Here is a 16,844-nt window from a genome sequence, read left to right on the forward strand (position 1 = left end):
CAGTTATTTAGTAATGAGTATAAGGAACATTAAAAAAAAATAGATTTTTAAGTTTTTCAAAACATGAACAAGATTTTTTTCAAAACTTAATTATATTAGTTAATTGATAAAATTAGTTTAGCATAAAGTAATAAAGTTAACTTCTCATTCAACTTCATCATCATCATTTTCGTAAGTAACATATGCCGCTGAACTATTAGTTTTTTCTGAATTTTTTACTTTACATTTTTGTTTTTCAGACTTCTTTATTGGAAACAAATTTTTGACTTTACTCACATCCGATAAACTTAGGCATAAAAATATTGGGCTAAATAAAAAAATAAAATGACAATTTAAAATTTTTTAAGAGTGAAATATATTCAAATTTTGTGTAGTGACCATTGTAAACCAAAATTATTCACGGACAAAAAAAAAAATCTTGAGAGTAATAAAGACTTGTCATATTCAGATATAAAAAAGGAAACATAATTTTCTAAACTAGACATAAAAAAACCCAGAATAGTAGATACATGATGTAGTGCACCCAAAGAAAAACCTCAATCAAAATTGAAAGAGAAATTTTATCAAGGGTTTATGATAATGTTTTATTAATACGAACAAAATAATTATTCTTATAAATAATTATTGTTCAAGACAAGAAAAAAAAATATCATATTGATAAATATATCATTGATTCAATAGTAATGATATATTTATCAAATTGAACAATGAATTTATTATATAGATCGAGGTTTTTCTCTGGATGTGGAGACACGGCATAATTGGAACCAATAATTAGAGTGTTCAGTATAAAAGGAAACGCGTTTCTAATGTCTCATTCTTTGTAACAATTTACCAATTTCCTTACTTACTGTTTACAAATGTATAGATATATAGGATATATCAAGTATGTATAGATATCTGACAGTGATTAAAATTACTATCATAAGAAATGTTTTGATGCGAATCTGTAGATATTGTTAAGTTCTAAAAAATTGGTAGATTATTTCAAAAGCAAAATTAACTTCTATTTTTTGTTCTACTTCGACTTTTGAACTTCTAGTATATAAAATAAGCTTTATTTTAACTTATATTTACAATACACCGTATTTCTCGTACATTTTTAAAAGTTAAGTTAAAAAGTTCTACTTTTTATAGAAATTTTCAAATTTTCAAAAATTTAAAAAGGTATTCTTGACTTTGAAGAGACAAAGCAATCAATATAAGTATAAATTTATATTTAATGTAAGTTAAATTCATGTAAATTTTATATTTATAGGTGGACTCATTACTATGGCAAACCCTTATGAGTTTTTTAAATTTAAAAAGAAAAATTAAATTTTAACACAAAAATAGCATTTTTTTAAACTACGGCAGTCGTTTGCACGAAGAAGATAAGTCGTCGGAACAAATTTATATTTTTAATTTATAGTGCGTAACATAAGCTTTAATTTGATATATGTTTAAAGAACGCAGTATTTCCGGAACATTTTCAAAAGTTAAGATGAAAAAATAGAGTTTTGCAAAAAGTTGCTATTTTGAATCCACACTTGTGGGCAGATAAAGGGTCAGATTTCCAAAAACATTATAACAAATACAAGTTGTTTTATGAAATAGTGCATTTTAAAGTCAAATTACTCATAAAAAAATATTATTTTACTATTAGCATTGAGTACTCTTACTAAAAAGCCTTAGTTTTATATAGATTTCGGTTTGTCAGACATTTTCGAAAATTGATAATAAAGTAGTTTTGTTTTTTAAAGAGTCAATATCATATAGCAGATCATTCATCGGACAATATTTATAATATTAATTAATTAATAATAAAATATTTAATTCGATATAGGTTAAGAATTGAGTTTAAAAAAAAAGTATAACAATTTTAAAAAGCAGAATTTATTGAAAATACTATTTTTCACGATAGTCAAATTTTGAGATTTTTTCTAAATCTCTAAAATTGAACGAGGTTTTTCAACTTTCGGTACTGATTGGATCTACTAGTTTAAAACAGGTTCTTTGGGTTCATAAATCAACGAAATCGGTCCAGTGATACGTGTGAAATTTTATAGACAAATACATAATGGTGAAACCAATTGTTAAATTCTCAGTTTTGCTTTGAAGCTAAAATTTGAAAACCAGGAACGTCATTTAAATTAATTTTTTGTGCCCATAGATATCACAGAAATAAGGACAGGTGAATAATAGAATAGGTTGTGATGGTAGAAGGTCATATGAAGTATAAAACTAATGCATATAATGCCATTCAAACCCTTTTGGACTGAAGCTGAAGCATACATCACCTTCTGTACACTATAGCGCATCTATGTTTTAATGTGTATGTATTAGTGGCTCAATACAAGTTGGGTCATGGTGCCTTATGATAAAGCACTGCGTTGGGATACCTTGGGCCACGGATTCCAATCGTATACCGTGTTTTTTCTGTGTTAATTTCTGTTGTCTGGTACATCATTATAACCGTTCGTCAGTCTCCAGTTGATGTGTGAAGACACTAGGCATATTAAAATATGCATACGAATATTGTTTTTTTTAACTGTAAGTTATTCAATAATTGCAAAACAATGTAAGTAACATAAAAAAATGCATCTAGATGTTCTTAAGATTATGGTCAAAAATTTTAATAAAATATAAAAATATATAATTGGAAAAAATTCAAAAATATATTGCACAAATAGTCGTATAAATAGTATTACTAGTCAAATGGGCTTACAGGAATATTCTACATTAATTTTGTTATTACCGGATCAGAAAGGGATAAGGCGACGTGGGCCGCCCGAAGCAATGCCTAACGGCAGTTCCAGGGCGGTCAACATCAAGTCGAAAAGGAGAAAAAAAAATCAGAAAGGGATAAAGATTAGTACTGTTATAAAAAATATATATAATAAACATTTAACCTCTAATAAATTGAATTTAAATATTTTTAAATAAAACAAAAAAAAAGTTACAAAATAATTTATGTTATATAAAATATCCATTTAAAACGACAAATAAATAAAAAAAACTCGGTATACTATACTTGCATCTAAAAACTTTAAATTAATTAATGTTACTTGCTATAGGAAATTTAAATAGCTTTATATCTTCGTATAGTTCGTTTCAAAATTCCTGGCCACATTCTTTTATCGTATTTTCATATTCTTGTAGACTCCATCCATTTACTTTTATATTTATAGCAGAATTATCGCACACCAGTTTTGCAAGTTGTTCATCAACTTCTTCAGCAGTTTTCATTTTAATTACAAGTAAAACTCTTAACTCATGGATGAAAAAAAAATATTTTGCTTTTACATTTCGTAAAGTTTGAAAAATTCGTATAATAAATTTACAGAATGATCTATCCTATTCAATTACTTACAAAAAAATACGATATTGAAAAAAAATTGTATTATTTTGTAGTTAAATCTTTAATTTTCTTTCCTTTTTTTACTTACTTATAGTTTATAGAGTGTCAACTATATTTTTCCAAATGACTAATTGTATATTTTACTAGCTTATAACGATATTAAAATATAGGCTACTTATGTCAAACTTATATTTTCAGATATTTTTCGATTGCACTGAGTGCAGTGCACTCCTCATTATTATTATTATTAGGATTTACCAAATCCTTTATCTAAACACTTTCTCATACTCCATTGATCTAAACAATTCATTAACATGCTTATAGCTGTTTCAATATTTCTTTTTTTTTCCAATTTTACATTTTCATCATAAAAATATAAATCTGGATGGTTATAAATGAAATTTGCGATTATATAATAAAATTATTAGTTTAAATATAATGAAAACTATTTTAATATTAAGTAGTTGTAAACTTTTGATAGGTGGAAGTGATTAAATATAACATAAATGTTTCAATTACTCATAATAAATATGAATGACCCACTTGTGTCTATTAAAAAATATATTTAAACATATTAAATCATCACCTCATTAGTCTCTATCCCAAATATTGGGAGTCTGTTCTACCTTATAATGATTTGATAGGATTTTTACATTGGATGTCAACCAGATGCAACCTCATTATAGCTGAGGGAACCAGTAAAGAGGAAAGGCAGGTGTCATTCTTAAAGTTCTCGTTCGGGCACCTATCTAGGAACCAACAGCACATAGCGCTGTTGAACATTAGCGCTTAGATAATGTTTAATCAATAAAGTCTTATTCAAGCATATTAATTAAAATCAAAAATTCAAAACCGTAAAACGTATTGTTACGTCGCTATTTAGGGGTTGAGTCTAAATGCCCGTCGACAGTATTCTAAGGGACCAACGGGGGATAGCTGGCTAGGCTATATCTACCTTAGGTACTGAAGTTTCCTATTTAATTTATATTCCCTTAGAGGAACTACCAAGGGTCGCACTACAATATATATATATATAACACTTTAGGTTAACAACGATATAAATAAATATTTATTAAGCAATTGAAATATTAAATAGATAATACAACCTGCTGGACACCTAGAGATGTATAATCCAACAGGGAGCTGACGGCGACACACACACACACACTATAATATACGGGGTAGCAAGTTAAGTTAATTATTAGACAAAGTAGTGATCGCGAAGATGGTAAAAGGTCAACTGTCGTAGGGATATCTTATTATGACACATTGGCCGTGAATTGCAAAAAGTGTTTATGTGTGCAGTCCGCCCTCCTGTTAGTATTGTTGTATGTCACTGTGTTAATTATATATATATATGTCTATTAAACGGTACAACGATGTTATGGGAGACAGAGATATGGGCACATGCAAATGTGATCGTATCAGTATCTAAATGTTTTGAGTAAAAAATGACGAATACAAATTTCGAAAATTTAGTTATCAAATTCAGTGTTAATCGACTAATAAATGCACCCCTCACAAAAGACACCCAATTTATATACCCTTTGTGATTTTAAATTTTTATTATTTTACATCCGAAATAAAATATTATACTTTCAAAAATCAAAATATTGATGAACATAGATTTTATTTTGATTTTCTTTAAGAAATTGAATAAACACAGAAATATAGATTATTTTTTTATCTTCAAAAGAAAACTTTATTATATTTTATTACGTTATTCGATAATTATTTATATATTTTAGTACAATAGAAAGTTGTTTTGAGTATTAACAAATTGATTTAATATTGATTGTCATAAAATAAATTTGACATCTTATTTACTAAAAAAAAGTGTACTGTAAAAGCATGTTGTAATAATATTGTATGAGAACTTAAGGAGTCTATCAAAATAAGTAAATATTATTGTTTTCGTAAAAATTTAAATAAAAACATGAATATAAATGATAACATTTTTGTATATGAAATTAACGATAAAAATATAAAAGTGTTTTTAATGATGTAATGATAAATATTGTTCCATACACTACGTAATACCTCATGTCCAAAGAAGAACCAACACTGCGTTAAATATGAGGAATAATATTTCAGTTAAATACATTCTTAAAAAATTTCTCAACTATCAGACATATTGGTTAAATCTCAACATTGATAATAACCTTAATATATCACTTGAATCAAATATTAGGTTAAATTAAAATACTATTAAATTTCATAAAATAAATATCTACTTGATAGAATGTCATTAAATGAATGTACATTATAAATATCGAAATATGATTATAAAATTTATAAATAACTTGCAACAAATTTCTATTGTAGCTGCATTTTCATTAAAGACCAATACGGTTTTGGATAAAAAAAAACCTTAAAGTTTTTAATTCACTACTGGTTTTTATTAATATATTTTTTCTTATTAATATTTAAATTATTTAGGAATAGCTTCAATATTTTTAGGTAAATATAACTTAACTCAAGTAGAATAATATTAAATTCTTTTTATTAAAAAAAAAAAATTAATTTTGTTCCATAATTGTTTTCTTCTGAATTTTAAAATTATGTATAAATTTATTTTATCATTTTTCAATTTTTTTCTTCGTGTCTTTATACATAATTATATTTAAGTGTTTTATGATAGTAATGTTAATCACTGTCAATGTTTAAGACTACTATGTCTAATTACTACTGTACTGATTTTTTTTAAATTGAAATCATTTAAGTATAGTAAAGTTATATGGTTATAATGGTGTATTTTCAGAAAAACAAAATTGTTAAACTCTCACTATTAACCATACCAGACAAACATTTCTAAAATCGCAATTAAATTAAACTTGTAAATTTTTGTATTTATAAATTTAGAGACTATAAATTTGAAATTATTATTTATTTTAACTGATTTTTATTGGAAATATTAAGAGTACATCAATAAAAAAATTAATGAAATGTATTACTTAGCATAAAATAAATAAGAATATTAAAATAATATATATATATATATATATATATATTCCAATCTATATGATTTAAACAACTATAACACTATTCATTTAATTATTTATTATAATATAAATTAATTTTGAATGTACTTCTATGTTAGTGCGTATGTTTGAGACTATGTCAACATTAACTGTTATTTGTTTTTTTTCCAAAAAGTTTGGCTCCCTGAAAGAAAATTTTTAAAAACTAATTGTATGATAAGTAAAATGATATCAATTATAAAGATTAACGTTTTAAAAAATTTTGAATAATAGTTTTAAAAATTAAATACCTTTCATAAATACATACTTTTTTGAAAATAAAACTATTCTAAATGAAAACTATTAAATAGATGAAAAAAAATAATTACTGTCTATGCTAAACTGTTTTTGAATACTGTTTATTTTGTTTTGCTCACTCTGAAATATCTTTTTGCATAACTAAGATATTTTTTTGATATTCAATTACAACTTTTATAAAAAAATTACATTGATCTAATTTAGAATCATAATAATTGTATTCGTTATATGTTTTCCTCAAAGCGATTATTATGATAGTAATTTTGATTACTATCAGAAATTATCTATACTTGACCCAACTATATCTTTTGCTACCACTCCACGGTGCTGGTATTTTAAGAATTTAAATGAATGCCGATCAAATGTCAATAAACAAGTCTTGCGAAAAATATTATTGTGTGAGCAATATAAAATAAATATTATTGAAAATTACAAAATCGTAGTTTAGTGTACATGAATAATTATTTATTTCTATTTCTTAATAATTTTTAATAAGGATAGTGTTTTTTATGAAAGATAACCACCAAGTAAACTGTAAGAACATTTATTACTATGTTCTTACCACTTATATTACACACGTTTTATTTCTATTTATTTAATTCGTAATACATATTAATTAGCATAGAGGGAGATGCTGATATGACAATTATACTCGTCTGTAGTCCGGAGCTACTGACGTCGAACTAACAAATGGCAGTTGTGTTTGAGTGGCCGTTATAGACATAATTTTCAATATTATTACTTTCGTCTTATTTATATTATTTATAACATTACTTGTTTTATTCAACGACCCGTCTATCGCCAATTGTCATCATAGCCAACCAACTCCGTCTCACTTGGATATACCTACTAACCAACTGTACTAGGATTCAGGTCAGACGTATTGTACATTACATATAACTTATATTTACTGAACATCTAAATATAACTTTACTTTGTCGTTGACATAAAACAATAGTCTAATTTTATTTAATAATCTATCCCCTGTAACTAAGGTACACGATTGCCTGTGTCTCCTTCAGGCAATTAAAACTCATTTAAGGAGATAGGGACGATATTTGGGCAGACGTCGGGTAGCTTCCGATTCTTGGTTTTGACCAAGATCCTCAACTATTAAACAAACCCCTAACAAAACCAACACAAAAGTATGAAAATTATTATTTTGAAAAACTTGAGCGCTTTAAATATCTGCAGTCGACATGAATAACCGCAAATATTACCATGAGGAAATAAACCTAAGGATAAAACCAGAAATAGATGCTGTTTCACGCTAAAAAAATCTTTCAGGTCCATATTATTATCAAAAACGGGACTATACAAGGTTATAGTGAGACCGGTGATTTTATACGCATTTGAAACGTGGCCTATGTTAAAGGGGACGAAAGAAAACTGGTAGTCTTAGAGAGAAAATTACTACGGTGCATTTTTGGTTCTAAAAAAATGATCAAACAGGTGACTATAAAATAAGATCCAATAAGGAAATTAAAGACCTGTAGGGAGAAGTGGATATTATACAGGCTCTCAAAAGAAGAAAAATGAGCTGGCTTAAATACATATGGAGATTGAATGGAATAATATAAGGTTGCGTTTAACTGAAAACCAGAAGGTTTCCCAACTGGGCAGGTCGAAAAAAACGTAGATATATGAACCCAATAAGAATTTCCGGATACTTGAGGTTGATAACCCTGAGGAATAGACAAATGACAGAGAGGAATGGAGAAGGCTCACAGTGGGACCAAACGATGATTTAGCCGGCCAAAAGTACCATTTTTAAATCAACTAATAAAAATTTTTTTTTTAGCAAATTTTTTTTATTATATCCTTATAAGGTCATGTACAAAAATTCAAGGCCAAAAATTGATATAGTAATGGTTGGGTGCTATTTAAATATCATAACACTGTATTTTTTTGTTTTTTTTCTAGGATTTTTATTATTTCTTCAATCATTTTTTCCTGCTTAATTAAAAACCTTTATTTTTTTTTTTTAATTTAAAATGTTTAAAAAGTCATCGGCTTTCAAATTTACTAAGAAAAAATTTTTATTTCTTTTTTTTTTTAATTTTAATAATTTTTTACACACAAAAAAATGCAAATACTTATTTTACATTGTTTTTTAAAGAGTTTAACTCAAAATTACGCAATATTACGATTACACCAATACATGCATGTTGTAGAAGAACTCTTAAGCTACAATTACAAAAAAAAAAATTTTTCGTCAGATTGTATTTGAGCCCTGCACATAGAATTTCCCTATAATAAACGTGTATTTTTGTAAAAATTGTAATTTTAATAATTTCATTGGTTTTATCAGTTCGATCAACTTTATCAGCTTAAAAGTTGTAAAAATTAGATGTAATTAGCCTATAAAAGCTGATGATGATAGTTTTGTTTTGAAAAGCATTAATAGAATATTTTATAATATTTATTTAATATTACAAATTTTTTTTATTAATAACACTTCATCGTATCTCCAGTAGTTAATAAAATATACCATAACAACTGAGAAATATAATTTTCCATTGATATGAATTATTTTATTATGAGCATTTTTCCTGATAAATTATTAACTTTACGATAAAATGTATGTACAACAATTTGTTATAAATTTATAAATATTTAATATTCTACCAAATTACAAGTAAGTATTTTTTTTCTATAATATTTAATAAGATATCCGTAATAAATAACAATTCTATCCTTTTTAATCAAGTTTCAACTCCTCTAAGACAAGTGAACTGGTTAATTATGCTCAAAAAGTCCAAAAATAAATTATCATACATCAATACAAATTCTGGGCAGCTGGTATTAAATTTCTTAAGTTCGTAATAAATTGACCACCCTAATATATATTTTAATTTTTTTATCGACTATTTGAAATCTATATATAAAAATATTTATTAATTTGGTAAACCTTTTTTAATTTAATAAGCATTTTGTTCTAGCCATGCAGATAACATAACATGTACATATAGATAAAATAAATACATTGTATTATATTTTAATTTTGAAATGATGATATTCTGAAATAATAAGCAATTAAGACTGTGAATAATCATGGTGATTTTATAAATATAGAGTTACGAGATTAATTTTAATTATCAACAATGATGTGATTTGAATTACTAACAATTTTCACTCTAAACTTGTTTGATTTAATTATAACTCATCCTGTATTAAAGTTTTAAGTTAATGATTCAGATAAATACATTAATCATTAAATAAAAAATAATGTAAAAAAAAGCAAGTAAATGTAAATAATAATAGTTTGTAAAGTAATAATTTTACAAACCCAACTTCGACTATCGATTTTTTCATGTAACGTTTGACGAAAAATTTGACTACATATCCTGGTTACATTATTGCAATGCTCAACATATTTACTCATTTTATCAGTTGCATCTATTCCCAAATTACATACAAAAGTTGCTATGTCTGTATCAACTACATTTTCGTTTTTCAATCCTAGAACAATATCTACTCTAAGCCCGTTCAAACGGTTAGAAACTACTCTCATCACATAGCCTAATAAAAATTAAAACATAATTAAATTTGCTAATATAACAAATAAACCATAATTATATATAAAAACACATATAAAATCATAAACGAAACTTAAAAAATCACAATTTTAATGAATTAAGTTTGTTTTTAACACCATTCTTACAAGTACGGTTAGCCTGTATGACTTGATATGATAGGCTAACTCATAATTAAATTGATGTTACAGATATACAGGGTGATTTTTTTATCATAACCCACTCAATTACTTGCAGAATAATAATAATTTAAACATTTTTTTTTTTTATTATCTTTAGTTACACATTATTCTTGAATTTTTAACTATGTAATACTTTTTAAGTTCATCCCTTATGCCTTGGAAGGGGGTCAACTTTGTTTTTTTAAATGGTAACACATATTTTTAATTTAATAAAATGTTTGAGTTTTTAATTTAATAGTAAATGGCATTTGAATTTTTAATATAACTTTATTAGTTTATTAGATATAAACATTTAAAGTTTCAAATTTTTGAATTAATATACAGGTATAATACACAAGGGATTACAAATATAGGTAGCTAATTGGTTTTTTATAACATCGATATTAGCAGGTACACAGCATTGTTATTATCAATTGTAGTAAGGCACATTGTTATGAGTTTATAAATACACTAACTGACAATACAGAAAGTATATCTATTGATAATCATAATTGATAATAAACAATCCGTGACTGAGACAGCAATGTCATAAAAATCCAATTAGCTACCTGTATTTACAATCCCATGTGTATTATACATGTATATTAACTCAAAATTTTGAAACTTTAAATGTTTATATCTAATAAGCTAATAAAGTTATATTAAAAATTCAAATGCCATTTACTATTAAATTAAAAACTCAAACATTTTATTAAATTAAAAATATGTGTTACCATTTTAAAAAACAAAGTTGACACCCTTACCAGGCATAAGGGATGAACTTAAAAATTATTACATAGTTAAAAATTCAAGAATAATGTGTAACTAAAGATAATAATAAAAAAAAATGTTTAAATTATTATTATTCTGCAAGTAATTGAGTGGGTTATGATAAAAAAATCACCTGTATATATTTCAGTTATTTACGAAAAAAATTTAATTTATGCATTTAAATCAGAATGTTGGGCGTATCCCTATATAATTAGACAAAAAAATTGTTTGAATAAAATACAACATATCATATATAAAATGATATGATCCGACTTGATCTCTATGATACAACTGGGATCCAATCCAATAACTACCAGAACAGTCATTGATTTATCAAATTAATAGCAACGGCATTTATAAAAACACACAATAGAAGGTTTAGTCAATATATACAAATCAATGTTTAGCTTTTTATGCTTTTAGCTTTTATGCGAAGCTAAGAAGGTATTAATTTTACCATGATGCGTTTATTTTATTTTTTTGTGTCTGTCACTATTATTTCTCAACCCTCATTGGACCGATTTTTCTCAACAATACGTCAATATATCACAAATCGTATCTAGTTGAAGACATTACCCTCAACAATTAAAAAAATTTACCTCGTTCCCCGTAAATGGTAAAAATCCCCCAAAAATTACGATTTTTAAAATCGTTAAATTTTGAAATTTTATTCACTTTTTTTTTTTAAAAATTGCCATAACTTGTTGAAAAATGAATGAATTAAATTAATTTGTTTAAAAATTGAAATCTTAGATATTTAGATTTCGTTTGATGTAATATTTTTGAAAATCTGACCCTTTACCTGCCCACAAGAATGGATTAAAAATAGTGACTTTTTGCAAAACTCAACTTTTTCAACTTAACTTTTAAAAATGTTCCTGAAATACTGCGTTCTTTAAATATATGTTTAATTATAGCTTACATTATGTACTATAAGTTAAAAAAAAAAAATTGTGCCGACGACTTGCCTTTTATAGGTAATCAAAAAAATATTATTTTGATGTAAAAATTCACCGTTTTTTGTATTGTTATACACACACTCCACACACTTCGTCCCAGACGTTTCATCTCCAGAATTTTGATATATAAATTTATTATTAATCTCTTTTTGAAAAATTATAATTATTTTAGCTTAATCCTTTATTAAGTCCTTAAAATCCAGTATAATAATAAAAAAATTAATTATTTATTTAATGTCAAATTATTTAAATTTAATTTGTACTTTATTCAATTATTATAATGAAATGATATCATAATTATAATATTCATTGTTCATTATTTTTGCTTCAATTGAAAGTTCCTTGTAGTCAAGTATATTAGTCATAAGTAACAAAAATTTTTCATTAAAAAGAATTGCATCAATCCCTTTAAATTTACTATTATTATAATTAGTATTTATTCATATATTATATCTTTAAATCAAAGGATCACTAATCAGGATATAATTAAGGAAATAGGAGTTGATGATACTTTTGTAATTATCCACCAATTTCTTAGAATTAAAGACTATCTACAGATTTATATCTAAGCGTTTCTTATGATAATGATTTTAATCACTGTTGGATATCATCTACACTTGTCACATCTATGCCTCATCCACACTGTGTCTCGACCCCACTGTGCTACCGCTTTTTTAAATAATAGAATTTGTTTTTTATATAATGTGTTTTTGCTTTATTATTTTGATTGTTTGTACGTTTATATCTAAGTGTACTACACTATTAAGAATAATAAATAATATACATATTATATTAGCTATTATTATTGATAGTTTCAAAATAAATAATAACAGAGTTATTTATAATTATTTAGTCAATAACTTTATTAATTCTTTTTTATGTTGTAACTAAAGCTGATCCATACATTTTACAATAAGTTATAATATTATAAAGTTAAAAATTTTAAAATAAAAACCAAGAATTTTTACACAAAAATAGCATTTGTTAGCCATATTCAGCGTGAAGACAAAATAAAGTCCAAACATTTTTTTTTTCCATAATATAGTACATTATATTAGCTTTAATTTAAGATATATATAGAAGTATTAGACTTTCAGGATCACTTTCAAAAATTAAGTGTAAAACTAATTTTTTTGTGAAAAATTTACCATTTTAATCGCCCACTGTGGGCAGGTAAAGGGTCAGATGTCTTCGACTAGATACGACTTGTGTTCTTTTGACGTATCGTTGATAGAAATCGGTTCAGTGAGAGCTGAGAAAAAATGGTAACAGAAACAAAAAAAAATAAAATAAAAACATATTATAATAAAATTAATACCTTCTCAGCTTCGCATAAAAGCTAAAATGTTAATTATAAAATATTGGGAACCAGGGCCATTCCGATAAAATAATTCGAGTGAGGATTAATTAAAATATTTTACAGACTGTACAATTTTTTTTATAAACTGTGTACCATCTTTATTTTAACTTCGATGCGAAGTTGAGAAGTTATTGGTTTTACTATGATGTGTTTTTTTTTTTGTGTGACTGTTACCACTTTTTCTCAGCTTTCACCTAACCGATTTCTTTCAACAATACGTCAAAAGATCACAAATCGTATCTAATCGAAGATATTACCCTCAAAAATTGAAAAAAATTTCTCTCGTTCCCCGTAAATGGGGGAAATCTCCAAAAAAATTACAAATTTCATAATCGCTAATTTTTTAAAATTTTTGAAATGTTTATTACTTAAAACTGCCATAACTTTTTCAAAAACGAACAAATAAATATAATTTTTATTTTTATAGATGCATAATGTCTTTACCTATCATTTGATATATTTTTTTATAAATTTAACCCTTAACCTGTCCACAGGGGGAATTCAAAAAGACAACTTTTTGAACTTACCTTTTGAAATTGTTTCGAAAAGTCTGACACTTTTAGATATATCTTAAATTAAGGCTAATGTAATGTACTTAATTATGGGAGAAAACAATTTTGGACTTCATTTTGTCTTCATGATATAAATGGCTACCACATGCTATTTTTGTGTGAAAATTCTCGATCTTATATTTTACATTTTTAACTTTAAAATGCTATAACTTTTTGAAAAATGTATGGACCAATACAATTTTTTTATGAGAAATAATATTTGTATCTCTTTTTTATTCGACTTATATCTCTCAATATAGGGTGTTCAAATCTTAAAAATGTATTTAGAAAGTAGAACTTTTTCAACTTAATTTTTAAAAGTGTTCTGGAAATACTGACACATTTATTTATATATTAAATTAAAACTAATAATCCTGTAGCTTCTGGAATAATCCATCATTATTTTTTAAATTAAACACTATTTACAGATTTGGATCGAAATGTTTTTTATATAGTGATTTTAATCACTATCAGATTAAATCTATACTGGACCCCACTATGCCACGTCCCCACTGTGCTGTTACCCAACTGTTATGGTTTTTATTTAAATTTGTAGGTTTTGGAATAATAATGTATAAAAACTTACCACTCCAATCTTTTAGTGGTGCACCATAATGATTACGGTCTAAACAGTCAATTAATTTTCTTTGCGCGTTCTTGAAATTATGACGTGTTTTATCCAAAGCTTCTCTGTTTGCGTTTGTTGTCTCATATATAGTAACCTGTTTAAAAAAAGTATTACTATTATGTTCCAATCTTCTAATATTCTATAAAATATAGATAAGTAGATAGTGAACTAAACACTTATTTATTTATTAATATATTAGTATGTAATTAATCATTTAATATTCTATTCATTTCAAAAATACACTTATGTCGTTTAATTAATTGAATTTAATTCATAAAAAAAATTATAAAGATAAAACTTAACAAAATTCATAAATGAGTAATAGAAATCCAACTAAACTAACTCTTCAATGTAAAATTACTGAAATAAAAAGGATGTTAATTTTAAAAATAAAAAGGATCTTAATATTAATTTTTAATACATTGTAATTTTATACATCATAAGCACTATAATTATGAAATAAATAATATTCTTTCCAAAATAATATAAATAAATAAATAAAATATGAAGTATAGATATGATTAAATAACTAAGTTAATCTTAGTAAGGCTCATGTAAACAAAAAGTATAGTAAAGTTTTTAGTAAGCTTAAAATAGCACTTAACTGCAATAACATAATAATACTTACAATAATGTAAAATGACTTTAATGCAATTAACTTCATTATGACGTTACTATAAAGTAATTAAATTGAGATTTAATTATTCTGAATATATTGTTGTGTAGGATTGATTTATTTTCCGAACAGACAAACCAAAATTAATATGCGTAAAAAGAACAATGCAAATGTTTTGATGAAAATATTCGGATTGTATTTATTTTACTGTCATTATCAAAAAATAAAATTAATCTATAAATACATGTACAGTGTGATTCATTAAGGTTAATAGTTTCTCGGAAACTATGCCTTGAATATAAAAAAATGCTTTTTATTATAGAAAAAAATTCTGTTTAACATTAAATGATGTTATACTTGACTGTGATAATTGACGACTGCTGTATTCTAAACAACAAATTAAGAATAGAAAATCTAAGCCTAGGCCCACTATACTCTTTAATTAATAAATATGAATCATACAAAAAGGCCAACTCTGACGATTGCCTTTTGTAATATTGAAGGTATAAATTCAAACAAAGAACAACTCCTTTCAGAGTTATGTATAGAGATTAAGCGTGACGTTCTGTGCATTCAGCAAACTCATAGAAGCGAGGAGATGAATTCGCCTAAGATCGAGGACATGAAACTCGTTTCTTTAAGACCACACAGGAAATATGAAAGCGCAATGTTTGTGAGAAACTCACTAGAAATAAACTCAGCCCAAATTACAGAAGAGAAAGATATTTTGAGCTCCTTACTATAGAACTTGGTAACTGTACAGTAACTTCCGTATACAATCCTCCAAATGCTATTTTCGAATTCAAGAAACCACTTAATTTTAAAACTCAACTATCAATATCAATATAATCAGTGACTATTGAAATTTTTCAATAACGTTAGATCTACACTAAGAATTCCGAAAATACAGAGGAAATCCAAAGTAGTAGCATTATTTAATCCGAGGAAAGATCCCAACTCTCCATTAAGCTATCAACCAGTTTCCTTCCTGTGTCATTCATATAAACTTTATGAAAGAATACTCCTAAACAGAGTATGTCCATTAGTAGATGACAAATTAATTAAAGAGCAAGCAGGATTCAGACCGGGTAAGTCTTGTATCGATCAAGTTCTCAACCTTAACCAATTTATTGAAAACGGTTTTGAAAGGAAGAAAATTACAGGATCGGCATTTATTGACATATCAGTTGCTTACGACACAGTCAACCACCAAATCCTCTTAATGAAAATCTACAATCTAATAAAAGACTTTAAATTTACTCAAATCATTGAATTACTATTAAGAAGTTGGAGGTGCAGATGGAGAAATACATAAAACAGTCTACCACAGGGCAGTGTCCTGGCCCCAACGCTGTTCAATATGTATACAAATGACCAACCAATTCCTACAGATAACAATGTTAAACTTTTTATGTACACCGATGATTCTGCAATTGCTTTTGAAGGAAATCAATTTGAAATAATTGAAGAAAAACTCACCAAATAACTGGAAACAATGAGTTATTACTACAATGATAACTATCTAAAGCCAAACGGCTAGATCTGCAAGTTGACTAAATCAACCGGGGGTGCTCATCTGCATGTACTACGAGTGTCAGCCTTGGCATTATGCTTCTTCGTGGGGGAGTATACATGTCCTGTTTG

The 16,844-nt window shown here is 25.9% G+C and overlaps 2 protein-coding genes across 8 annotated transcripts in view; both read right to left on the reverse strand.

The window, feature by feature from the left end:
- LOC126904608 (uncharacterized) overlaps positions 1 to 16,844 on the reverse strand; it is a 95,621-nt gene that overhangs the window by 20,421 nt on the left and 58,356 nt on the right. The window lies entirely within an intron of this gene.
- On the reverse strand, positions 289 to 15,379 carry LOC126904613 (uncharacterized). Of its 3 annotated transcripts, XM_050683779.1 has the most exons (5): positions 15,213 to 15,379; positions 14,543 to 14,678; positions 9,908 to 10,140; positions 6,430 to 6,505; positions 289 to 307 (listed from the first exon to the last, which is right to left on the reverse strand). In XM_050683779.1, the coding sequence occupies exons 1-4, from the start codon at positions 15,246 to 15,248 to the stop codon at positions 6,467 to 6,469; spliced, it is 444 nt and encodes a 147-aa protein (XP_050539736.1). In that variant the 5' UTR covers positions 15,249 to 15,379; the 3' UTR covers positions 289 to 307; positions 6,430 to 6,466. The 3 variants fall into 3 exon arrangements, with proteins under 3 accessions (XP_050539736.1, XP_050539737.1, XP_050539735.1); XM_050683780.1 differs by lacking the exon at positions 289 to 307 and having other exon boundaries at positions 6,357 to 6,505; positions 9,908 to 10,080; XM_050683778.1 differs by lacking the exon at positions 289 to 307 and having other exon boundaries at positions 6,361 to 6,505.

Source organism: Daktulosphaira vitifoliae, unplaced genomic scaffold (assembly GCF_025091365.1).
Source record: "Daktulosphaira vitifoliae isolate Bord-2020 unplaced genomic scaffold, ASM2509136v1 Scaffold_4, whole genome shotgun sequence".
In the NCBI taxonomy this organism is placed as follows: Eukaryota; Metazoa; Arthropoda; class Insecta; order Hemiptera; family Phylloxeridae; genus Daktulosphaira; species Daktulosphaira vitifoliae.